Consider the following 27003-nt stretch of genomic DNA (forward strand, 5'->3'; position numbering starts at 1 on the left):
CAGCTGCAGAGAAGACAATTTGTGCACCTTTTAAAAACTAGCTTACCTAATAATTTAAAGATATAATGAAGTAATAAAGACAAAATGAAAGCGGCACTCTCTGGAGGACGAACACTGTAACTGAAATTTTTAATAAACTGGAGAAAGGCCAAGTCCCTTCCACCATCCCAGACCCACAGAGGAACACTGGGCAGGACAGCAGCACAGTAACTGCTGTTCGCTTTTTCAGATTTGACCTTCCACGCTCAGCTCTATGCAGACCTAGACTTGCAACTCAAGTGAGCGATTCTCGGGCGGTGGTGTGCTCCTCTCAGAGAATGTGAAAACTGATGCGGTGGATCCAATTTTCTTGAGATCAAAATGGGTGTATCTTTTTTTTTTTTCCAAACAGAAAAAAAAAATGTAGCTTTATTCAATGGATATATATTTAATATTAGAAGAGAGATGCCTTCATCCTGCTGTATGTGTGAATGGTGCTCTGTAACAGCTAAGAATGTTAGGATACAGACCTTGCTCAGAGAAGTTTAAAAATGATGCAGTGTCCAATCAATAATAAAAAAAAGGTAGGGCTTCCCTGGTGGCACAGTGGTTGAGAGTCCGCCTGCCGATGCAGGGGACACGGGTTCGTGCCCCGGTCCGGGAGGATCCCACATGCCGTGGAGCGGCTGGGCCCATGAGCCATGGCCGCTGAGCCTGCGCGTCCGGAGCCTGTGCTCCGCAACAGGAGAGGCCACAACAGTGAGAGGCCCGCGTACCGCAAAAAAAAAAAAAAAAAAAAAAAAAAAAAAAAAAAAAAAGGTATATATTTTCTGATCATAATGTAATATAGATTAGATACTAATAATGAGGTAATCTAATCAACAATTAGAAATGTGCTCAATATTGTATATTTTGAAAATTTGTGTCAACTATCTCTAAAATATATTTATTTTACATTAAGCAGACCATGGGGTAATTGTATCCTTGTCTGAGTGTTAGTGTATCCCTGAGAGAGTTTTGGGGTCTGAGAATTTTCAGCATAGTAAATAGTGCAGCTGAAAAGCTTTAATGCTTGATGATGGTGCTAGTATGATAATAAATGTTGGAAGAAAACAACATTTAAGATGAGCCACGTCTACAACTTGTAACTGGCTGGCCCTATGCTTACTATCTTGATACATAGGGTTTCAGGAAGCAAAATCAGGCTGACATTGTACGTGTGTTCAGTACTGAGCAGTTGTCCTGTGATCATCTTTTAACCCAATAAATTGTCACTGGTGTCCTCTTTCCTGTGACAGTTTGCACCATTACATCTAGACAGTCATAATGCTTTACAGACCAAAGGGTCAGTTTCTCCCAAACACTCTTCATGTGCAATGTGGACAGGAAACTTTCACACTCATAAGCATGCAAAAAATATGGTTAGCCTCAATCTACAGAGAAAATGCTAAAGCCAACGAAGAGCTTCATTCAATTTCTTTTCATTTTAAGGAATAATATCGAAAGAAAAAATCATACGAACTGAGATGACGTGGTTAAATGGAAGAAGGTTTCTTGGGAAATCAATTAGAAGACCAACATAATTGCTTTTTAATGGAGCTTCCTGGAGTAAGCATCCATGTTTGAAAGACAGCTTACCGGTGATGCCACTGGGTTCCCGCTGGAGGTCACAATACCAGAGTCGGTTTACGGGATCACACCCCTCCCTTATCGACAATAAGACGTAGCGACCGTCGTCAGATAACTATGAAGGGAACAAAAACAGCACACGGGGCTGATTAGAATATATTTTTTTGTGAGAACACTGTCAAATATTAAGTAAAAAAGAAAGGTTCACCGCAAATGCAGTATCTTTACCCCAAACAGTTGGATTGGATAAGAAAGTTATTGGAAGAAAAGGTGAACATCAATTTTTTAACTTATTTCACTGTTAATCACAGTTTAACAAAACACAGTGAAATATTTAAGTTGAAAATATTTATATATAACTGAATGTCATGACTCAGTGTGACTTTTACTTAAAGTCTATTCTTTATAGTCAATAATATTGTAATAATTTTGTATGGTGACAGATGGTTACTGGACTTGTCACGGTGATCGTTTGTAACGTATTTGTTGGATCGCTATGTTGTACACCTGAAACTAACACAATATTCTATGTCAATTACACTTAAATTTTTTTAAAGTTAAAAAAAATAAAGTCTTTTCTTTAACTGAAAAATACATGCAATCTGTCATTTTGAATATAAATGTCCCTGAATTTGAAATTTTGTCACAGGTTACACATTTTAAAAGCTGTTCTAAATGAGTAAGAATTAGCAAAATGGGCACAGATGCACAAACGTTCAGTTGTGGTTCATACTGGTCACATTAGCAAGTTTCTACTGAACAACTAAACAATTTTTGATGCGTATCTTTAGTCCCCTATATATCACAAGGCAGCAGAGATAAAAGACCTGTGCTTCAGTGGATTTCTTTTAAAATATTAAACAGGAGAACCTTAGGTAGTAAAAAGAATCTTGATAAAAAACGAATGCAACAAATAATACATTATGGTTTTGAGTTGTCAAAATTGATATAAGTAGTATCAGACTATATATATCCTTTTGCAACTTTTTTCATTCAATTTAAAAAATTAATCCATGTTGATACATGTATATTTGCTTCACTTATTTTAACTGCTGTAAAATATTCCAATCTAGGAATACATCACAACTAATTGATCCATTTTCCTACCACATAACTAGATTATTTCCATTTTCTTCCTTTGTGGTTTTTGTCCTTATTACAAGCAATACTTTAAAAGATTTCTGAACATGTTTATCGTGGCCTCGTATACATGTTTCCCAGGGTACATAACTACAAGTAAAATTGCTCAGTGGTATGATACGCACATACTCAACTTTACTAGATGTTGCCAAATTATTTTCCTAACTGGTTGTATTGACTTACACTCACATATCAGCTGTCCTGTTTTCCACATCCTACACTGAAGGTGAATTTTATGTGTCATCTTGGCTAGGCCACAGGACCTATATATTTGGTTTATTCTAGATGTTTCTGTGAAGGTGTTTTTTTTGGATGAGGTTAACGTTTAAATTGGTGGACTCTGAGTAAAGCTGACTACTCTCCATAATGTGGGTCAATCTCAACCAATTGGTTGAAGGCCTTCATAGAAAAAGACTGACCTCCCCTGGCCAGAAGGAATTCTGCCAGCAGATGGCCCTCGGACTCAAGCTGAAACTCCTCCCTGGGTTTCCAGCCTGTCAGCCTACCCTGTAGATTTTGGAAGTGTCAAGCCCCTACAATCATGTTAGCCAATTCCTTTAAACAAGTTTCTCTCTCTATATATATATTATATATACATATATTCCATTGGTTCTGTTTCTCTGGAGAACCCTGACGAATGCACTTACCAACAACTGCTATTCCTTCATTTATTCATTCAATAAATAGCTGCTAAGCAGCTAATATGTGCAAGACATTTTCCTAGATGCTAAAGATAAATCAGTGAATAAATCAAGGGGGAAAAGTTACACCCTAGTGGAGGAGACATGTCCATAAATATGGAGTAACGTAGTCTATTATAAAATGCTAAATGCCGTACAGAACAGGAACAGGTCTGGGTAAGGGAGGCAGGATGTGTGGGGAGGGACTGCAGTTTTAAATATGGCAGTCAAGGAAGGCTTCATAAGAAGGTGTCTTGCCAACTGATGGGAACATGCTGTGCAGCACAGGGAACTCTACCTAAATGGGAGGGAAGTCCAAAAGGGAGGGGATATCTGTATGTGTATGGCTGATTCATTTTGTTGCGCAGTGGAGGCCAATACAACATTGTAAAGCAACCATACTCCAATAAAAACTTTAAAAAAAAAAAAGGTGTCTTTCCACTGTCTTCTGACTTGCATTGTTTCCGATGAGAAGTCATTCATGTTTTTCTCCCTATGAACAATGTAATGTGTTTTCCTACCCGGCTGCTTTTAAATTTTTCTTATTATCTTTGGTCTTCTATGAATTGATTATAATGGGCTTTGCTGTAGTAGCCTCTCTCAGATTTGTTGAGCTTCTTGAATCTGTAGGTTTGTCTATTTTACCGAATTCATCACATTTTTGGCTGTTTTTTTCCTCGTATGATTTTTGTGTCCCCTCACCCCTACCCTAGGACTTCAAATACATAATGTTAGATCACTTAGTATTGTTCTACAGTTCGGTGAGACTGTGTTCATTTTTGTTTCAGTTTTTTTCTGTGACTTAGTTTCAACTTGCTGTCTTCAAATTCAGGTATTTTCTTTTATAGTATCTAAACTGCTATTAAACACATGCAGAGAATTTTTCGATTCAGATAGTTTATTTTTCATCTCCAGAAGAATATTTGGTTATTTTTATGTTTCCTGTTTCTTTGTTCATTTATAATTCATTAACATTTCCTAAAATCCTTTAAAAATTATTTTCATAATTGCTTTCAAAAAGTCTATGTCTGCTAATTGTACTTACCTGTAATTTCTAGATCTGTTTTATTGACTAGTTTTTCTCCTGGTTATAAGTCATATTTTCCTGCTTCTTTACATATTGAGGACTTTTTTAAATTGGATTTTGAACATTTTTAATGCTATTTGGGTTTGCTATTTTTTTTTTTTTTTGGTCTTTCTTTAAAATGTTGGAGGCAGTTAATTTGGTGGATCAGCATGATCCATCTAAGATTTATTTTCAAACTTTGCTGGGGAAGGTCTACAGCGCTCCTGCAAAGGCATGGATGGCCTTTCTGGGGTCTCTGCTGAATACCCTGGGTGTTCACAAGGCCTTTCTACTTTAATGGTTAGAATGTGAAGGTCTCCCAGACTTGTTAAACCTCTGGTAGTTAACAGCTTGCAAGTCGCTGGTGGTTGTTCTCAGCTTGAATCATGGAGCCTCATCCTATGCATGCACCACCGCTCAATAGTCAGCCTAAGATGCAGGGGAATGCCAAGAAGATTTCTGGGACCCTTAGGGGATGGTACCCCCTTCGGGCACTGTGCCTGCAAATTCCAGTGGCTTCAGTCTTCCTGAATTCCAATCTTTGGAGCCTTAGTTCAGTGAGACTGTAATATTCTGGGGGCTCCTCCTTCTTGTGCCAGAGTTCAGAAAACTCCTCCAGGCAGAAAGCTGGGGCAATCATATGACATCTCTTTCACACACCACAGTCGTATGACATCTGCAGGCCAATATCGGCAAATGGATGCTCTGTCTACTTTGGATAGTTTTCTAGCTGTTTACGGCAGGAGGGTTAGTCCAGGATCAGTTACACATCATGGCCAGAAGCAAAAACTTGTCGTTATACTTCTATTTGTTTAACTCATTTTTAATTCTTTATTGGATAATTACAATTTTAGGGTATAGTATTATGTGTGTTTAAAATACAGCGATGTAAGAATTAAGAATGTAATATAAAACTAATTAAAAAGATAATATTTATGGTTAATAAAAAACGTAACAACGATATAGTTTCTTTTGTCATATTACATAGTAGGCTATTTTTAGGGTTTTACTTACTAGCAGCATCGAGTTTTTAGGCTTGGAGGAATTAGATTCCAGCTCTTCAGAAATGCCCATCCACTTTCTATCAGCAGATTTGTTTTGGTAAACCAGCTGTCTGTCAATCGGGCTCTCTGCATTTGTAAATTCGTCACAATAGCTGTGTGTGTCTACAACATCCAGTATGTTTAAGAACTTGGCAGCACACTGGATGTGAAACATCTCTTTCTCAGAACAATTATTTGAAAGCACAGAGGTAATTTGTATTTGTGAAATAGAAGTGGGATTCCAACTAAGTACAGTTTTATAAAAGATTCTAGAAAAGTCCCGTTTAATGTGGCTGTTCTTTCTTTCATTTTTTTTTTTTATTTGCGGTATGCGGGCCTCTCACTGTGGTGGCCTCTCCCGTTGCGGAGCACAGGCTCCGGACGCGCAGGCTCAGCGGCCATGGCTCACGGGCCCAGCCGCTCTGCGGCATGTGGGATCTTCACGGACCGGGGCACGAACCCGTGTCCCCTGCATCGGCAGGTGGACTCTCAACCACTGCACCACCAGGGAAGCCCTGGCTGTTCTTTCTTGGTGACATTTTTTCTGAGTTCTGAAGTTGTCTCCTTTCCAAAAAATGAATATTTTGCTGTATGAGTTCTGCTCACAAACTACACGTGACACTGAACTACTCAGGTGCACTCTCTTCATCTCTTTCCAGGCTTCTAGTCTTTTCAAAGACTGTCAAATGGTTTTGGAGAAACTGCATATACATTTATGATTTCCACGTATTATTTTCTCCATTCTCATCCTCAATGTATTTCCGAAGATTACCTATCATTACATTTTAAGTGGGTTTCTTAAAAATGAACATCTGGCTTGACGGACTTTAAAAATTCAGTCTAAGAATCCATATTTCGTCTTTATTAACTGTTACTGCTTCCACATCTTAATTTTGAACATTCTAGTCACCTTGCTTTTCCCTTCTCCTTTTCTCTTTACACTGTATTAATATAAATTTCCTTATAAACTTTTTCCCTTCATTGACTGCACTGGGAGTTATATACTCTATTTCTAGTCTTTTATACATTTTCCTTAAGCTTTTCATATACATAGCTAATAAACCAGTGTCCAGAAATTCAGTTCCACCTCATTTTTAAACCATCCTATACTAAGAATATCATTAGCAACCTCACAATTATAACTTTATTAAATGTAATGGAAAGCAGCCTCATTAGTAATACTTCATACTTTTGTCCTTTAAATAAAGACAGACTCTTTATAGCTTAGTGCTTAGAGTCATGCTACATCAATCATAAATGATGGCTAATTCAGTTAGCAGTGATTCAGCCAACAGGATAGGGCAGTAAAACACTGCAAGAACCACACCAAACCTTCGATGACAGCTGTCTCGAGCACATCTAATGAGTTTTTCTCAGTATTTCTGCCTGCACCAAATGGTTGCAGTTTATATTTAATCTAAGGCAGGAAGTCCCAAGGGAATTGCTGTTGGCATGCCAATTAAGTCAGTCTTTTTCTCTGTAACTCTCTTCATCACAGCCCAGAGATATTCCATAGCCACTGAACAAATCTGCTAACCTGCAAACAACTCTGAATTTCAAATGCTCAAGGTCTCAAATTTCAAAATCATTTATAAGTCACTGTTGCCCTAAAATATATAGTTCAGAAATATACCTTTGTCCACTAAAATGTAATCAGTAACAATGTATATTCAACCACGGCCTCACATTCAGACTATTTCAAGACAATTTAAAAAACGAATTTTGGGAATCACTGGGGGGGGGGGAGACAAAAATGATGATGGGGAGACTTAAATCTTAACAAAAGAAAGTGACTTTCCTGAAATCCAGATAAAAGGAAGATAGGAAAGCAGGAGAGCCAAGGGTCCCTTCAGGCCTTCATGAACAGTATAAATTCCAGTTCACAAAACATTGTTCTTCTTTAAACAATAAGACATAGGCTAGAAAAACCGTGTTCTCTAGAAGCAATCTCATTCAAAAGCACTGACTTTTCACAACAGGGTTGCAATAATGCTAGACTGACCAATTATGAAATTTGTAATTCTTAAATCACAGCTTCCTTTTACTTTATGTCTGTATTAAACAGATCTTCCTTAAGTCAAAATGATTTTATTTCATGAAATCTCCCTTTTATGTAAATAAATATTAACAAAAACAAAATTCTAAGAACTACTGTAAGTAGAATATTGACACTTGCTGATATTAAGTCCATTGATTGCATTTCAAACAACACCAACAGGATGAAAGTTAAAACTCTTTACCATTCTTACTACTGACAATTTTTTTAAAAAGTATTTCCCTTTAGACACAAGTTACTTTGACAATCTAATTGTGTGAAGTCATTTGCTGAATTACATTTAGAGTACTGCTTAAATATCTTTAGAAAATGTTAATTAAGGGAGACAGGAATAACATCTGTATTGATAAAAGTATCTGGAAAGAGAAAAAATTCAAATGTACAAAGAATGTGGTATTCACTGATAGGCTACATAACATTTGGAAATCTGCTGGTACTTAGCTATTCATTATCCATAACCAGATAAAAAACAAAGCCAAAAGCCATCCTCCCTTGCTCCTGGGGTAGATGAAGTTGGAGATAAAACTGTCACAAAAGGTGGCTGATTTTATACAGGAGAATCTGCCGCCAGCCAACTTTCCATCTCCTTTACCAGAGACACAATTTAACATGTGCCACCAAACACAGCCGTCCACTATCTGGGGGAGTCAGAGCTGAGGCTGTTTATTCGACCAACATTTACTGAGAATCTGCTGCAGCTGAACCAGGTTCTGGAACACACAGATCAACAGGACAGGGCATTCAAGACCTTATGCTGAGGTGGGAGAGTTAGACACTCAGACACACACACGAAGTTATACTGTAAACATTCACAGTGAGAAATACAAAGAATTGACGCGAGTGCCAGAGAGGAGCATCTAACAGGGAAGCGAGTTGGGAGGAAGAGTGAGATCTGAGAAGGCTCTTCCCTGGCGGTTCAGAGGTTCACACTCCGCGCTTCCACCGCAGGGGGCGTGGGTTGGATCCCTGGTTGGGGGACTAGGATCCTGCGTGCTGTCCTGCACAGCCAAAATAAATAACTAAATTTAAAAAATTCATTTGAGAAGGCTCTTGGGAATGGACGGTCCCTAACTGATTTTTAAAAGGGAAGCAGAATTCCTCTGAAAGTGATTGCTTGACTCTTTCCATTCTTATAGCTGCTATGCTGGCGTAGGTATCTGGTTCAGAGGGCTATGTCTAACACACACTCAAGCTACACAGACACTCATTCTCAAGTATACATCTCACCGACAAGACAGCGCGAGTAGCGGACACTGGGGTCTGCTGAAGCGCGCGCTCCCCCAGCTGCCGGGCACCGGGAGCAGGCAGCTCTCAGCTGAGCACCTTGGGGCCTTGTCCTCCCCGGTAAAGAGAGCCACCCCTCCCAAGGTCACACATTCTTTTTGGTTCATCCCACGTGCAATGACTGATTAATGCATAAAGGTATAAAGGCCCAGGCCCCTCACCCCTAGTTAGGAAAAGGTTGAAGGGCTAACCCAGCTCAAGAGCTCCCTGGAGGACCGGCTGAGGCCCTTGTCATGATTTCATTCAACTTGTCCCCCTTCTGCCTTCTCTCCCCAGCACAGGCGAAGGTTTTGAAAGTGCCCCCGTTGAACTTCTGGAGGCTGCTCCCCAGGGAACCTGACCTGTGACGGCATGCAAGGCATCATGCCACCTGGTTTCTCATCTTGGCGTATTTTACGCTAACTGAAGGAAACCTTTTTAAGTGGTGGTTTCTAGTTTTGAAGAGGGGCACCCAAAAACGGCTGCCATGTGCATTTTCAGTTATCAAAAGGTAGGGCATAAGGTATGGGGTTATCAGACTTTATACTTTCATTAAAGAAGCCACATTAGTTCACTGAGAAATTTTACCTGTGCGTATTGTGGTATTAAGCCTCCCTGGGACAGTAATGTTTACCAGGGAAAACTTTGACAGACATGCAAACTATTCGACTTCGACAGTGTATATATTTTATACTTTATTCTGTTAAGATTCACATGTGCTGCTCCAACACACACATGACTCAGCACGTTCAGGAATATAACCCTCACAAACCCAGAAACCATCAAACACGAAATTTAGAGATAAGAAGCAACCAGAGCAAATCTCTGGGGAATCTACTCCCAAATAATATGCTTTTATGAAATTTCTTCTGTTAATGCCTCATGTAGGTGTGACCATGATCCATTCAGACCAGAGTCTGGGTCCAGCTGCACCGTGTTCACAAGAGGTCACTGGCTCCACCATCAGCTCATTGGAGGCTTTTTAAAAAAATATGAATTGACAAATAAGTGTGAAATAGAACATACGTTCTATGTTGATAGAACATAAATAATAAATATGTTGATAACAGTAATTTCTCTAGAGAATGGGATCTTTGTATGTGATTCTATTTATTTATTTTTTTTAATTTAATTTATTTATTTATTATTATGATTATTATTTTTTGGCTGCGTTGGGTCTTTGTTGCTGCACTCGGGCTTTCTCTAGTTGCGGTGAGCAGGGGCTACTCTTCATTGCAGTGTGCAGGCTTCTCATTGCGGTGGCTTCTCTTGTGGAGCACAGGCTCTAGGCTCACGGGCTTCAGTAGTTGTGGCACATGGGCTCAGTAGTTGTGGCTCACGGGCTCTAGAGCACACGCTCAGTAGTTGTGGCGCACAGGCTTAGTTGCCCTGCGGCATGTGGGATCTTCCCGGACTAGGGCTTGAACCCATGTCCCCTGCATTGGCAGGTGGATTCTTAACCACTGCGCCACCAGGGAAGTCCCTTGTATGTTATTTTAAACAATAAATGTATTTATTATTACTAGCATAAAAATTTTAAAGTAGATGAATCTGGCTATTTTTAGTCTCAACACTATGTAGTAAAAACAGGTGGGCTTTCCAGCTGACCTGAATAAGCTAGCTTTTCTTCATGCATCTCATATTGAGAAAATTAACAGAAGATCACTTTATTAAAGTTTTAAATTCTCAACCATTTAACTATCTAAAAAGTTGTCTTTCAAAACGCTGCGACCCATAACTAATATTTACACATACATAGAATACGTGGACTTTCATCAAACTTATCCTTTTCAAAAGAAAAGCTCATAAGCTGTTTTATGCTAGAGCTACTAGACTCCATGGTTACATGGTCTTGTGTTAACAACCAAAGCTTCACGAACATGAAATTTCTTTAATATATATAATTTTTTCCACTTAGAATCCAACAAGAAGAGGGTGGATAAAGTCTTTTCGTAATTTGAAAGTACATGCACTTCTTCAAATCGAGGAAACTACTTTCTTTTATATATTATGACAAAATAATTCATTGTGTGTATAAAATAGTATACTAAAAAGCAGTGAGACTTAAAGTTGCCTGGGAAATTAACAAAAGGTGTGAAAATGGATTTTAATAGCTTTGAGAGTTAATCATTTTCCTCTCAGAGCAGGAAACTCTTATCAGTTTTATCTCACAGACTCTTGTGGATTCCTTTCATAATAGTTGTGAATCATGGCAACATCTCTTTACTAAGTATGTTTCCAAAACATAATCTAGGAAAACTTTTAAATGTCAAACTAATCACCTACAGTGATGGCTTTTCATTTATGGGGCTCATTATGGATTTGCAATAAAAACAGGAGACTGTCAGCAGCAGAAGCACGGGATGGTCTAAGCAATACGATGTGCACTGACATAAACATTTCTAATAGGTAGTCCTTAAATCAGCTTTCCCAATACTGTGTGCTACTACAGCAATGCGAGAGAAAGGACATCAACCCCAGTACTCTATGATGTGTTGCTTGGTATGCCAGAAACAGATATACCAGAAAATTCTAGGAAAAGAAAACCCATTCAAAGTAAAAGTAGTAACGGCGGTCTCGACATGCTATAGCCACTCTTGTTTCTCATCTACCTGATTGTTTCTCTGGCACATAGGCTCGGTTATTTCAGAATCGACTGTTTGTTTTCTTTTTTCCCCCACTGAGCAGTTAAGAGGGGTAGCTGAGAAAAGTGACTGACCAGCAAATCCAACTTCTACCACAAAACCAACCCTCTCCTATCAGGAGCTGTTTTATGAATTCAGAGCAGCGCTACCCGCAGCCTTGCTCACGTCCAGGTCTTTAGTTTGGCTTCCTGACTTTTGCCTTCCCCACCAGGCTCTGAGATGTCCCTGCGTGCCCATCAGCCTGATGGAGATTATCACTTCATGCAGTGCTGGTGAAAGAGAGGATGTGGGCCGTGAGCCTCGGACACACACAGTCCAGGGAGGAGTCCCCCTGGGACTGATATAAGGACTGCCACTCCTGTGATGAACAGAAGGAATCAGCCTCCAGGAGCCAGTGAAAGTGCAGGACCCCCTGGGACAGCACGGTGAAGGGTCACCAATCAGAACACAGGCTGGCAGCCTCAGGTTCAAGTACCGAAGTTAAGGTCAAGAGGACAACGGTGTCTTTAGAATGAAACACAAACTGAACGTGGTGGGAATTCTGTCATGGGCCCCCAAGCCTCTATGTATGACTTAAAAATGTTTATATAGGGCTTCCCTGGTGGCGCGGTGGTTGAGAGTCCGCCTGCTGATGCAGGGGACCCGGGTTCGTGCCCCGAGCTTGTGCTCCGCAACGGGAGAGGCCACAACAGTGACAGGCCCGCGTACCACACACACACAAAAATGTTTATATAAAATAGTTTACTACAGCCAAAACATCAGGGCCAGAGCCTGCCCATCTCTGCTCCTGAGTACCACCTGGCCCCGGCACAGTGGTGGACCCAAGGTAATAAGGGCTTCCAGGTATTTGGGGAGTAAACGCATGAACTGTGCTGACCAGGAAGAGGGCTGCCGGACAGTACTGCTCAAGCGGAAACCATCCAACAAGAAAGGGGCAGGTGAGGCAGAGTTTCCTGAGGAACATCTGACTTTACTATGTATGCTCTGTAAGGCAACGCTGGGTGCGCCAGCGTCTGTCTACAGGGTCTTTGTGTGTGTGACCTCAGCAGGGGAAGGGGGAGTACAGATATTTACATTCTGAGTGCCCACCATGAGTCAAGCATTAGGTAATGTTCATATATATGAAATACACATAAATGTGTACAAGTTCATATGTATATGTAATATACGTAAATGTGTACACACAGTTGACCCTTGAACAACTTGGGTCCACTTACACACAGATTTTTTTTCAGTAGGAAATGCTACAGGTCCAGAATTGGTTGAACCTGTGGATGTGGAATAGTGGACACGGAGGAACCGCATATATAAAGGGATGATAAGTTATAAGCACCCCTAACCCCTGCATTGTTCAAGAGTCAGCTGTATATACATATTTTAATTACTAGGGAACACAGTGAACATATAAAGATGGTTTATGGGGATATGCGATACCTGTTAAGATCAAGATTACCTTTGTACAATAAAATTAGGTTCTCAATGTAGGATTCAGCTAGATAATCACAAAGAGGCCGGGCATTTTCTTCTTCAGCCTTTCTCAAGGGACTTGATACATTTTCAGAATCTACACTCTAGAGCACCCTCTGCTGGGAAAAGTGCCTCAACATGCTTGCTTTGTGGGGGTTTTTTTCCTCCAAATGCTCTACAAGTCACCCGTGTCCCCTGCATCGGCAGGCGGACTATTAACCACTGCGCCAACCAGGGAAGCCCTACGAGTCACTTTAAAATAGACTGTTTTTTGTCCAAAAGAACCTTCTAAAACATGATTATTTCTATCCTCCCACAATCCTGCCCTCCATCTGAAACCTCACAGTCTATCTTACATAATAAGTGACATCACTGTGCCTCCAAGCCAAATGCCAGGTATGTGTTTCATGTTACCCCCAGGGGCACAGCAGCTGGAGGTGCAGGAGGGACCAAGGGCAGGAGGCCCTGGGCTGGCAGGTGAGGAGGGCAGTGGTGAACACTGCCTGCACGTCCAGGATGGAGCGACCCATGGACGTGGCTTCCCCTGGAACAAGAGGCACCAGGAAGGTAGCTGGACTCCAGTCATCTGGAAAGGAGCCTGCTGAAAAAGGATGGAAAAGGGGGTGCCAGAGAGGCATGAACCTCAAGGGAATCCTGCTGGGAGCAGAAGCTGTGAGCGGACGGGAGGACGATGCAAAAGGTCAGCCAGAGAGTTTACTGTCCACACGAGGGAACGACAAAGTACACAGGTTCCCAGAATCGAGGGGATCTCACTGCAAAAGGATCACAAAGAGCTGGTACCTAGAAACCCCTCATGACCGCAAGCTGCCAGGAGACATATGGACAAACAGCTCCGGATGAGCAAAAACCCTGTTCCCCTTCTCCAACTCCTCCCCCTGCACGGCCACTGTAGAAACTAAAACACGATGAATGGCTGAGGGGAGGGAACAGGCAATCTTGTCACTGCTCAGAATGGCCACTCCCCTGCCCCCGCCCCCCCACCCCGTAAAACTTAAATTCTGACGTTTCAGTCTGACCATCCGCCAGTTGCCTCCTGCCCCTTTATATTCCCTCCTTCCTGTTCCCATCCCCCAATTCTCAAGCAACCACTGATCTGCTTTGTGCCATTATAGACTACTTTGCATTTTCTAGAGTGTTATATAAATGGAATCAAATACTGTGTACTCTTTCCTTTCTAGCTTCTTTCACAGAGCATAATTACTCTGAGATTCATCCCTCTTGTTCAGTGTATCAATAGTTCATTCCCATAGTGGTGCAGCCACTATGGAAAACAGTATGAAAGTTCCTCAAAAAAACTAAAAACAGAATTGCCTTATGATCCAGCAATCACACTCCTGGCCATACAGTCAGACAAAACTAGAATTTGAAAAGATACACACACCCCAATGTTCACAGCAGCACTATTTACAATAGCCAAGACATGGAAGCAACCTAAGTGTCTGACAGATGAATGGATAAAGATGTGGTGTATATATACAATGTAATATTATTCAACCATAACAAAGAATGAAATAATGCCATTTGCAGCTACATGGATGGACCCAGTGATTATCCTACTAAGTGAAGTCAAAAAGAGAAAGACAAATACCATATGATATCACTTATATGTGGAATCTAAAACATGACACAAATGAAATTTTCTACAAAACAGAAACAGATTATAGACCTAGAGAACAGACTTGTGGCTGCCAAGGGGAAGGGAGGGTAGGGGAGGAATGGATTGGGAGTTTGGGATTAGCATATGCAAACTATTATATATGTACATATAACTGAATCATTTTTGCTGTACACCAGAAACTAACACAACATTGTAAATCAACTATACTTCAATAAAATAAACTTAAAAAAAAATAGTTCATTCCTTTTTATTGCTGACTAGTATTCCATCATAGGGATGCACCACAGTTTATTCACTCATGCACTTGTTAATGGATACTTGGGGTGTGTCCAGTTTGGGGCTATCATGAACAAAGCCACTATGACTACTCATGTCCAAGTCTAGGGAACAAACATTACCTACCCCACCTGCTAGTCCCCCACGTGCTCACGAAACCTGAGCTGGGGAGAGGGAAGAAGCAAGTAAATTGGAGAGTTGATATTTTGTTTTGAGCTGCAATGGACCTTTAGTAACAGTTCAAATACTCTAAAGTGTCCAGAAAGCTATGGGTTCTGCCGGGTGGATGCTGTCCTAGGCCACAGTGGGGAAACTAAAGCTGCTTCGTGATAGTAACTTGACGGGCGGCTCAAGGCAAGAAGGACCTGTCCATGTAGGAAGGCAGAGGAGGTATCTGTGAAGGAAGGAGATGAGTCACGAGGAGACAGCATCTAGGATATAAAGCGAAGTCCTCGGTGAACCTGGACTGCAGCAGCCAAAAGGGAGGAGGAGGGCAGCGCACCAAAGAAATTCAGAGACATCCACTCACTCAGCCACACCTACAAAGCCCAACCCTCCAGGGTCTATGAAATGCTGTGATAAATCCTCCATCCACAGACTGAAAAAGGCGCTGAAGGAAACTTAGGTAAACAGACTTGGAGAGATGATGTGACTTGCCCAAGGTCACACAGACAGGACTAGAATTAAAATCTCCTGATTCGTGCTCCAGTACATCCCCATCATGATGGTGCTGGCCCTCCATTCAGAGACACTGTTGAGTGAGTGTATTCACGAAATACCAGATTCAAAATGACGATCCTAAAAGCAACCACTTGAAAAATAAAAGCAACAACCGCAGCACGTGCATTTGCTGTGCGGTTATGATCAGGACTACTGCTTTTCTCTAAGGTGTGGGTCACTAAATAAAGCCTGTTAGGAAACCGTCTGCTTCACTTCCAGTGAATGCCCTGAGCGCTCATTCGTACACCAGGCCTGGGCGCTTCTGGTCCAGCCAGCTGACAGCCCACCAGCTTCTTGGACCCCCATGGGCTTTATCACACTTCCTTGACAGGTACAAGAAACTCGTACATCACGACTTTTTGCATGACCTAGGTTTTTCTGACTTGGAACTGAATCAATTTCAGGGCATACCTGAGGCTTCTGAAGGCTCAGAACTATAGCACCCGTGTTTAAGTGACAAAGTTGCTCTTCCACATAGCAAGAAGGTCCTCTCAACAGAACCTGCCCAACTAACCCTGGGCACTGGAAGGGTGACGTCTAACAAGACCCCCTAAGCAGCTGGAATACAGCTTAATGAAATCTATACCCAGTTTGTGTCTACTAAGCCTACTGGTTTGCTTAGACTTCTTCTGCATAATTTGCTCATCAGGGCCCTGATCTAGTATAAAGTTCCTTAGGACTCACTGTACACATCCCATTAGCTTTTTTTTTTTTTTTAACAACTTCATTTATTGCTTCTGTGCAATACAGATGCATCTCTTCATTTACTGCCATTCTTTAAACGGTCATTCCTGCTGTTTTTGTACAACTTCTTACCTTTTGACAAGGGAGGCAGAGTGCTGGAGGTTAAGAAGATACAGGCTGTGGGTCTAACATACCCAGCAGGCAGTTCCAGCCATGGACCTGCAAGTTAATCACCCTCACAGGTACTTTACTTTGTCCATGCAATGGAATGATCACCGCCCTCCCATGGTTATGGTAAAGATATTAGACAAGTCACATAGAGTGAATATCTACTGAGTGAATGGTAAAAGGATCATCCAAGCTATTTAAATTTGCTTTTCTTTTCAGTTGCCTAGTAGCAGAATTGAGTATACATATATATATATATATATATATATATATATATTTTTTTTTTTTTTTTTTTTTTTTTTTGCGGTACGCGGGCCTCTCACTGTTGGGGCCTCTCCCGTTGCGGAGCACAGGCTCCGGATGCGCAGGCTCAGCGGCCATGGCTCACGGGCCCAGCCGCTCCGCAGCACGTGGGATCTTCCCGGACCGGGGCACGAACCCGTGTCCCCTGCATCAGCAGGCGGACTCTCAACCACTGCGCCACCAGGGAAGCCCAGAATATACATATATTTTAAATGCATATAACGTATGTTTCCACTGTATTTTAAAAAACTGGCGGCTCATAGCAGCATTATTCACAATAATGCTGTGGAAACACCCCAAGTGTCCATTGACGGATGACTGGATAAACAAAATGTATATGCACACAATGGAATATTATTCAATTTTTAAAAGGAAGGGAATTCTGACACATGGTACAACGTGGAAATAAACCTTGAAGATGTTATGCTAAGTGAAATAGTCACAAAAGGACAAATACTATATAATGACATTTACATGAGGTACCTAGAACAGTCAAATACATAGAGACAGAAAGTAGAATGTGGTTACCAGGAACTGGGTGGAAGAGGAGATGCAGAGTTATCACTTAATGGGTTTAGAGCTTCAGTTTCTCAAGATGAAAAAAGTTCTGGAGACAGATGGGGGTGATGCTCGTACAATAATGTGAACGTGCTTAATGCCACTGAACTCTATAAATGATTAAACTCATAAACTTTATGTTGACGATTAAAGGGATAAGTTTTATGTTAGCTATATTTTACCATGATTTTAAGAAGTAAAAAGAGAAACTAGCTGTTTCAACCAAATGCTAATGAAGAGATGTGAGCAACTAGTTATGTGTGTATTCTACTGTGAAGCTTGCTTCCTTCTGGGCTAATATGCTAAAATACATCAGTTATTCTAGCACTTATTTTCAGTTGTATTTCATTTTAGCAACCATATAATTTTACCTTGATTAAAACAGGTCTGCTGTAATGTTTCCCCATCAACATCTCTCCCCCCAGAAAGGTGAAAAGAAACACATGACCTAACATTACAAAATGTTTTTGGTAGCATATTTACCTCCCTAATTGCTTCACTCAGATGAAGGTAAAAATGTGTATTATTTCATAAATAAATACCTACTATCTACAGAATGCAGAAGCCTCAGGTATGAGAAGTTGGACCAAGAAGAAAACTTAGTAGAAACAATCTACAGATAAAGTCAGAAAAGCCATTAAAAACAAATGTGAGAAAATTGGCAACAGTAACTACACAAGAAATGCTTGTAGGGTGGGGAAGAAGTATGAAAAAAGGGCACAGTTTCAAACAGGCAATAATATGCAAGTCTTATAAATTCACTTTTAACATACTGCATTAAAGTCTGGCAAACCTCTTCTATTAAGGGCCAGAAAGTAAATATTTTCAGCTTTCAGGGCCTCCTTCTGTGGCAACTAGTCAAGTCTGCTCTGGCAACTTGAAAGCGGCCACAGACAAGTAAACAAATGGGCGTGACTGTGCTCCAGCAAAACCCAATCTACAAAAGCAGGCAGCTGGCCAGATTTCGGCTGAGGGCAGTAGGCTGCCAACTATGGTTCCAGAGAATCAAAATAAATAAAAGGACAATTTGGAATAAGGTGTATTAACGCACGTGAACTGAAAAACCGTGGATTCATATTCTATCCCCCAATGAATCAGACCCGTGCACAGAAGTTCAAATCTAAAGTACCCCTTTCTTACCAAAGTTCTAATTGTATCCCCGAGAAGGGGTAAGAGGCTCAATGGGCTACAAAGTTTCTAGTGGATTCCTCATTCCCACTAAAATGGGATGAGAGCCCACCTATATGAAAACATTCAGAATGCTTTTCTTTCTTAAAAGAAAAAAAAAAAAATATATATATATATATAACTTAGTACCCAGAAATGAGCTAACAAGCGTCCAATTCTTTCTCTAAGCACCTCTAAGTTATTTCACAGGCGATTCGCAAGATACAGAATAAAATCTGGGACAGTAACTACAAAGACTTATCACTTCAACAGAGGTTGGTTATTATCAAGACCCCTAAGGAATGTATGAACCACCTATGAGATGCATAAATATCCAAAGGATACATATTTTAATGTAAAAACAAGAGAACAAGAGGCATGAAGAGCACAGTTGTGTAAAAAAGAAACACACACATACTCTCTCTCCCCCTACATTCTCACCTGTGTATACAAAGAAAAGTTTGGGAAGGAAACTCTCCTCACCTCTGAGAATCAGGATTCCAAGTTCTGAAATGTTCATGCTTTACTTTATGTTATTTTGTACTTTTACAATTTTACCATAAGCATGTATTACTTTTAGTATTAAGATTTTTATGTTGAGATTACAGTTAAAAAGATTTTTCACCTTCATTATTAAGAGTCCATTTGAGTACTAATATTTTTAACAAAAGAATATTCACTCAAAGGACTTCCACCATCTGTAAAGATCGCCACATAAGAAGAGTATTTATATACACAATCCAAGAGAGATGGTGTTTGTGGGTAAAATCTCATGGGAGAACAATACCTCAGCTCCACCCATCCACTTAGGCTCATCAGGAAACTCAGCACACAAGATATCTTCTGACTGATCAGTCCCCAAGACGTGGTAGCAGAGCTTTTGGTGGAGATTGGTGGATGTTTCTGTGCCTAAAGGAATTAAAAACGTACACTGAAATGCAGCTGACAATTTTAAGAAAATCTATTCCTCCCATACTGTACAATGCTAGAAATATTTAAAAAGCTAAGTATCTGGTTGCGGGACTGTAGGATACAAGGTTAATATACAAAAGTTAATCACTTTCCTATATACTAACAAGGAACAAGTGGAATTTGAAATTAAAAACACAGTACCATTTACGTTAGCAGCCCCCAAAATGAAATACTTAGGTATAAATCTAATAAAATATGTATAAGGTCTAAAGGAGAACTACAAAACTGATGAAAGAAATCAAAGAATAACTAAATAAATGGAAAGATATACTCAATATATTATGGACAGAAATACTCAATATTGTCAGGATGACAGTTCTTTTCAACTTAGTCTACAGATGCAACGCAATCCCAATCAAAATCCCAGCAAGTTATTTTGTGGATATGGACAAACTGATCCTAAAGTTTATGTGGAGAGGCAAAAAACCCGGAAGAGCCAACACAATACTGAAGGAAGAAAACAAAGGTGGACAACTGATACTACCTGACTTCAAGATTTATTATAAATAATCAAGACAGTGTGGTATTAGCAAAATAGACAAGTAGATCAAGGGAACAGAGTAGAGAGCCCAGAAACAGACCCACATAAATACAGTCAACTGATCTTTGATAAAGGAACAAAGGCAATACGACGTAGAAAAGACAGTCTTTTCAACAAGTGGTTCTGGAACAACCGGGCAACCCCATGTAAAAGATGAATCAAGACACAGACCTTATACACTTCACAAAAATTAACCCAAAATGGAACACAGACCTAAAAATGTAAATGCAATTATAAGATAACACAGGAGAAAATCTAGATGACCTTGGATTTGGTGATGACTTTTTAGATACAACACCGAAAGCATAATCCATGAAAGAAATAACGGATAAGCCAAACTTCATTACAATTAAACCCTTCGGCTCCACGAAAAGACACTGTCAAGAGAATGAAAAGACAAGCAAATATTTGATAAAGGACTGTTATCCAAAATATACAAAGAACTTTTAAAACTCAACAATAAGAAAATGAAGAACCCAATTAAAAACATAGGCCAGAGACCTTAACAGATCTTAACCTCACCGAAGAAGAAATACGAATGGAAAATAAGCAGGTGAAAAGATGCCCCTCAGCATATGTCATCAAGGAACTGCAAATTAAAACAATGAGATACCACTACACATTTATTAGAATGGCCGAAACCCAGAACACTCAAAACACCAAATGCTGGCCAAGATGTGGAACAACAGGAACTCTCATTCATTGCTGGTGGGAGTGCAAATGGTACAGCCACTCTGGAAGACAGTTTGGCAGGTTCTTACAAACCTAAACATACCGTTATGATATAGGAACTGTGCTCCTTGGTAGTATTTACCCAAATGAGTTGAAAACTGACATCCACACAAAAACCTGTACATGGATGTTAACAGCAGCTTTATTCATAATTGCCAAAACTTGGAAGCAACCAAGATGTCCTTCAGAGGTGAATGGACAAACAAACTATAGTACATCTAGACAATGGATTATTATTTAATGCTGAAATAATGTTTTTTAGTGTTTTTATCAAGCCATAAAAACACATGGAAAAAACTTAAATGCATATCACTAAGTGAAAGAAGCCAATCTGAAAGGCTATATACCGTATGATTCCAACTAACATGACATTCTGGAAAAGGCAAAACTATAGAGATAGTAAAAAAGATCAGTGGTTGCCAGGGGCTGGCAGGGGAGGGAAGGATGTATAGGTGGAACACAGGATTATTAAGGCAGTGAAAACACTCTTTGATACTACAATGGTAGATATATATCATTATATGTTTGCCCAAACCCACAGAATGTACACCACCACGAGTGAACTCTAATGTAAACTGTGGATTTGGGGTGATTATGATGTGTCCGTGCAGGCTCATCTACTGTACCCTCTGATGGGGATGCTGATAATGGGGGAGGCCATGCATGTGTGAGGGGCAGAGGGTATATGGGAAATCTTGGTACCTTATGCTCAGTTTTGCTGTGAACCTGAAACTGCTCTAAAAGATTAAATCTATTAAAAAGAAAAAAGAGAGTTAAGTATCAGTTGGGTATCACCCTGGAAATAATCACATATATTTGCTGATTTTGGAGGCTGATTTTCTTCAGGACAATGAAGAAAAAAAAGGAAGATAATACCATAACATTAAAAAAAAAAAAAGCTTAACTTGGTGATTTTCCATGGGTTTTCCAGGAACACTGGTAACAAGCACATAGCCAGAATTGCTTAGCCTCATTCGTAAGTCCCCCACCACACAACCTGAAAGGCTGTTGAGGTCTTCCGAACAAAAGGACAGCAAAATTACAGCTGGGAGAAGATGCTGGCTCCCTTAAATCAACCACAATTACTAATTATTACTATTTCTGCCAATGGAAATTAAGGCTAAATAATAATTTCCATGTTTTTCACAAGTTAACTTAATAACACTGTTCTCTAACAAGAAATGGCCAGTTATATACTTTTTTGGTCTCCTAGAACTTGGAAACAGCCAACACTTTCTAACTCAGCAGCACTCTTCATACAGGCAGCTAATTCAGTGTACAGAGCACAGAGGTCTTTCTTTAGCCAACATCCCTGAATAAAAAGCCTACTCTTAGCTCCTCTTGTAGCTCATTGGTGAACGAAGAAAAAGGTACTACAGTAACCTAATCAAAGGCAGCAAAAGCTATTGATAAATGCGGCTGAAAGAGATGAAAAGTATTATAGCCTTATTCCCAATTCAACTGGGGGGAAAAGAGAATAGAAAGCCTATCTAAAGATGACAAAGATACAGCAATTCATGATAAGGGGACGGCATGTGCAGGAGAAAGCACTGGACTAGCCGTGCTTCCTGCCAGCTCTAGGCCCGGCAACAAGTAACTGAGACTCTGCACCCCAGCTCCAAAACTCCAGCAAAGGGATGGCACCCACCTGTAAAGATCAACCAAGACAACATGAAAATGCTGTACACCACATGGAAATATGGAGTAGCGTAAAGAAGATGATGTCGACAGCTTGTACCAGCAAAATACAAGCTACAGGGCCCTTCCTGCCTGGGAAGGTGAGAGGTGAAGGAAGAAAGAGGGACCACTTGCACACAATAGGATCTTTGTGCAATTGAAGCGGAGAACAAAGGTGTGTCCTGGTAGCTAACGAGGACAAAAGTGTCAAGACAAGTGTGACCGACAGGTGACCTGTAACTTCTGAGCAGAGAAAGAGATGTGATTCCTGCAAAATTTTATCATCACTCAACATCATTAAATAAGTTGGTTTTGTTAAAAAAAAAAAAAAATCCATCTTCTCCATGATCCCCTTGGGAGAAATAATGCATATGTGAAGAACGCATGGCAGCAAAAGTGGCCCCAATTTTTCACAGTTCCCTGTATCTCTCTCCCAACCCCTTGAATAGCAGTTGGTCCTGTGACTTGCTTTGGCCCAAAGAATGCAGTGAAGTGATGTTCCAGTAGCAAGCCCAGGCATCAAAGAGGTCGTGCCTTTCAGCTCTCCCCCTTGGAATCCTGCTGAGCTGCCATGTGAACAAGCCTGGACTGGCCGGCTAGAGAATGAGAGACCACATGGAGCAGAAGTGACGCCCCAGACATGTGAAAACGTCACGCTAAGATCAGTCAACTGACCAGCAGCTCATCTCACATACATGATAGAATTCGGCTAAGCCCAGAAGAACTGCCTGGCCAAGCTGCAGACTCACGGCGCAAATGAATGGTCGTTATTCTGAACCACAAAGTTTTGGCAGGAACTGTTACACAACTATGCTAACAGATACAACGTCCTTCGAGGAAACATGATTCTAGACCAAGCAACCTCTATGTGGGGTTTAGCTTCTTTCTTTAAGTCATGTGAAGTCACACTTCATTTCATGAAAAAGGTGCTTCATCCGAAGTCTCAACCTACCATCACTTTTCCCATCCTGTTGAGGGTATGCGTTGTAGAACATTCCCTTCCCATCGTGGGTCCAGGCCATACAGCTGAACTTGACTCTTTCGAGCACATCTGGAAGCTCTTTGGCACCATCGACTTTCATGAACTTGATCGTCACCCAATCTGAGCCACTGGCGCTCAGACCATAGGCAAAATATTCACCATCTTCGCTGAATGCGTAGCCTAAGGGACACATGAGAAATTGTCAAATGGTGAACATGCGGACACCACTCCCAGCCTTGCCCGCTGCCCACTGTGCTGTCTGACAAAGCTCTCTGTCACACATGGAAGCAGAATGTGGCAACAGGAGGAGCAGGCAACTGGTTGTGAGGAATTCTGGGGGCTCACCCAGGTCTCCCAGGAATTTGCCTTATGACCTTGGACAAGTTTCTTAACCTTTCCAGGCCTTAGTTTCTTCATCTGTAAAATGAAGTAATAGATTATATGACCACTAAGATGCTTCCATTTAAAAATTTTCTATAATTCAATAAGCAGTTCATATAAAAGCAGAGCTCATCTGGGTTTATACTTGGAAGGAGGGGGGAAAGGAGTAAGGAAACTGCTTTTAGAGTAATGACTGAATGTAACAGAACTAAACCGGAGCCATTACATAATTTTTGGAATGGACTCTAAACTACTTGAAATCCCTCTTTACAACCTCGTTTTCTGAGCATTGCTGGCACTCCAGGATTAATGTCCACACCATCCGACAACTAAAAGCCCAGGTAAATGAAGCCTGAGGGTTTGCAATGAAGACTCATGCAGTGCACATTCCAAAAGTGACCGTGAAAAAATAAGGAAAGCAACACCACTGATGGACTAATGCACTGTCCCCCATTCTTTGGGGCCATCACAGACAGAATGTTCTAACCACTGTGGAATGTTTCTTGACAAATATTTATATGTTTCTATTAGCTTTATGATTATTAGGAATGTGTAGTGTTTGGTACCAGATACTGACACCAGAGATTTCCTCTTATCATGTCTGTTAAACTTCACTGGGGGTTAAAAATTATCCTAAGAAACACAACTATTTTCACGGGTTTCCTACTATTTTACATGAACTTCTACTAGTGAAAAATAAGGTTAAAATTTCATAAAACCTTCTTATTATTCACTTATAATTCCTATAAAATATCCAGGCTCAAACGTATATAAATGCAGAAAAGAGTCAAGAATGTGATGAGGGGTAAATATTCACTTTTTATTCTACATAAATTATATATAATTTAAAAATTTTCAGGAAAATAAAACACTTGGACTTGAAATATATGTTTAAAAAGTCATACACTATCAAAAGAATCTGAATGTCTACCTATACTGTGACTTCCCTATAATATCATTTTCAGAAAACTCAAAGACTGAGACCAAGTCCCATGTCTAATTTACCTTGTCACCCATCAGGGTCCACACATGACAAGCATTACATAAAAATGTTACTGGAATGAATTATCAGAGTGAGAGGTGAGACCCTGTTATAATGAAGTCCTCTGGATGAGCTGCAAGATAGACCTTGGTTAAAATGAAATGAACTTCTATTTAGGGTATATTAATGCGCAGAATCAGTGTATTAAATTCACTCACAACTGGTCTTCATTTCCAAGACCAAATTCATGGAAGAATACTGACAATAAGCTGGCTGGCATCTTATTTCCAATACTGATTACTCTCAGTACTAATGAGATTAAAGATCATCGTGTACATAAACAGCCTATTGGGGGAGAGGAGGAGGGAAGTGCCAAATGACTGAATGCCTTTATAAAAGGGTCTTCTCACACAGATCTGCTGGAACAGGCCTCTTTAATTCCAACCTAATCAGTTACAGGACTTCAGCGTTCCAACTGCTCAATTCTGTAGGGCTGAACCTACGCTTGTGCTTTTTCTACAAAAGAGAAGATGCTACGGAGGAAATGCTGAGCCAACTTACCTGAAAACATCTAGAATACTAGCCAGAGATGATTCTCAGAGTGTACAATTTTTAAACCACAGAACCAGAGTGTAGACAACTTCCTTACCCTAGAAGTGGTGCTTATGGCACAAACCTGGGGTAATCTCATGGCCCGTAGAGGAGGTTATCTCGGGGGAAGTTATTTAGGAGACATACGGCAAGTGCATACATATTTTTGCATACAGCAAAACATACTTATTCAGCTTTTAAACTTGCATCCTCTGGGGACAAGGTACCAAGTTGTCTAATTTCTACAAGACTGTGTTTTATACTTTTAATTCTAACACACTAACAATTAACTAAATTTGAAAACATCACTTTTTCCCCTCAAGGAAGCAGATTTCATAAATATTCTTTCCTGTTTTATATTTATAGTTAAAACATTCTTTGTACAACTTAAATTTCTTACAGAAGAGAATTAATTTTTTTCCAAACATAGACAGGTCTCAGAGAAGCTACAGGAAGTGATGATGATACTTCAAGATCCCAGAAGCCCTAGAAGCTAATTTAGGTCCAGTGTGAATTATTCTCTGGTCCTGCTTCATGCCATCAGAAGGAGATGTGACTACCCAGGTGTTCTGAATTTACCGTGCATAAATCAGCTTTCCTGACACTGCGTGTGCGTCTGTTCTACAATACGGTCCACACTCTGTCTGGTCTTTCAGAGCTGCGAGCGAGGGCCCCGGGACTCCCGTGGGCCTGGCTGTGTAGCCCTCACCTCGGAGCGCCACCGTGCCGTCATCGGAGAGTATGTTGGGGTCAAGGAACACTCTGGCTTCACCCTCTAAGGAATCCTGTACATATAATACTCGTTGGTTCTGCAAACCTGTATTGTAAAAATAGAAATACCTGGGGGACAGAGATGGTCTTTATTCAGCTATGGAGTTTTCTATTTGTGGAGAAAAACCAAATACACACAAACAAATAGAAAAAGGAAAACAACATACAAAGGTACAACTGCAAACAGGCCGTGCCAGGGACATGGGGACTAGGGTGGAAGGTCCCACCATCTCCCTGTAGCTAGAGTTTGTTCCCTGAATTGCTTTAGGAATTCAAATAATATATTGTAATTCTACGCATTAGCTAAATAAAGCCTGCTTTATTTCCTAAAATGAAAACTGATATTCAAATAAAGCAGTAACTTTTTCTTTTCAACGGAGAAGACAGCAGATTTGCTAAGATGAAGTGCTGGTTCCCATCCCTAGCCAGGGTGCTAGGGTAGGGGGTGGGCAAACCTTTTCTGTAACGGGCAAGACTGCAAATTAATTAAGCTTTGTGCACCATACAGACTCTGATGCTACTGCTCAATTCTGCAGTTGTTGTACAAAAGCAGCCGTGAATAACACACCAACAGTGGGCATGGCTGTGTGCCATTTAAACTTTATTTACAAAACAGGGGGTAGGCAGGGCTTGGCATGCAGATCATACTTTGCTGATCCCTATGTATGTGAAGTCTAACAAACTCTAAAGTAAATTTGTGGTCGTGGTTCCAAAGAGTTAAAAAGCAAACAAGAGACTTATGTTTTAAGTGGGTGTCAGAGGGCAAGGAACAAGAGAGGTGAATTAATGGGTGCTGCATCTTGGCCCATTTCCATTCCTGGATGGAAGAAATGCATATAATAAGGTCTTTTCAAGTAGTATAAGCTAAAGAGAATTAATTTCAGAGGCAAA

The 27003-nt window shown here is 40.5% G+C and overlaps 1 protein-coding gene across 2 annotated transcripts in view; it reads right to left on the bottom strand.

The window, feature by feature from the left end:
- The window catches only part of PREP (prolyl endopeptidase), a 136681-nt gene that overhangs the window by 83122 nt on the left and 26556 nt on the right, over positions 1-27003 (bottom strand). For both annotated transcript variants that reach the window (XM_029223820.1, XM_029223821.1), the window contains 4 exons: positions 26051-26181; positions 23358-23567; positions 19271-19392; positions 1618-1723 (listed from right to left, as the gene is read on the bottom strand). In XM_029223820.1, the coding sequence (XP_029079653.1) occupies positions 1618-1723; positions 19271-19392; positions 23358-23567; positions 26051-26181 (569 nt within the window). The remainder of the gene's footprint in view (positions 1-1617; positions 1724-19270; positions 19393-23357; positions 23568-26050; positions 26182-27003) is intronic.

This window comes from Monodon monoceros, unplaced genomic scaffold (genome assembly GCF_005190385.1).
Source record: "Monodon monoceros isolate NGI ecotype Baffin Bay Population unplaced genomic scaffold, NGI_Narwhal_1 Super_Scaffold_15, whole genome shotgun sequence".
NCBI lineage: Eukaryota > Metazoa > Chordata > Mammalia > Artiodactyla > Monodontidae > Monodon > Monodon monoceros.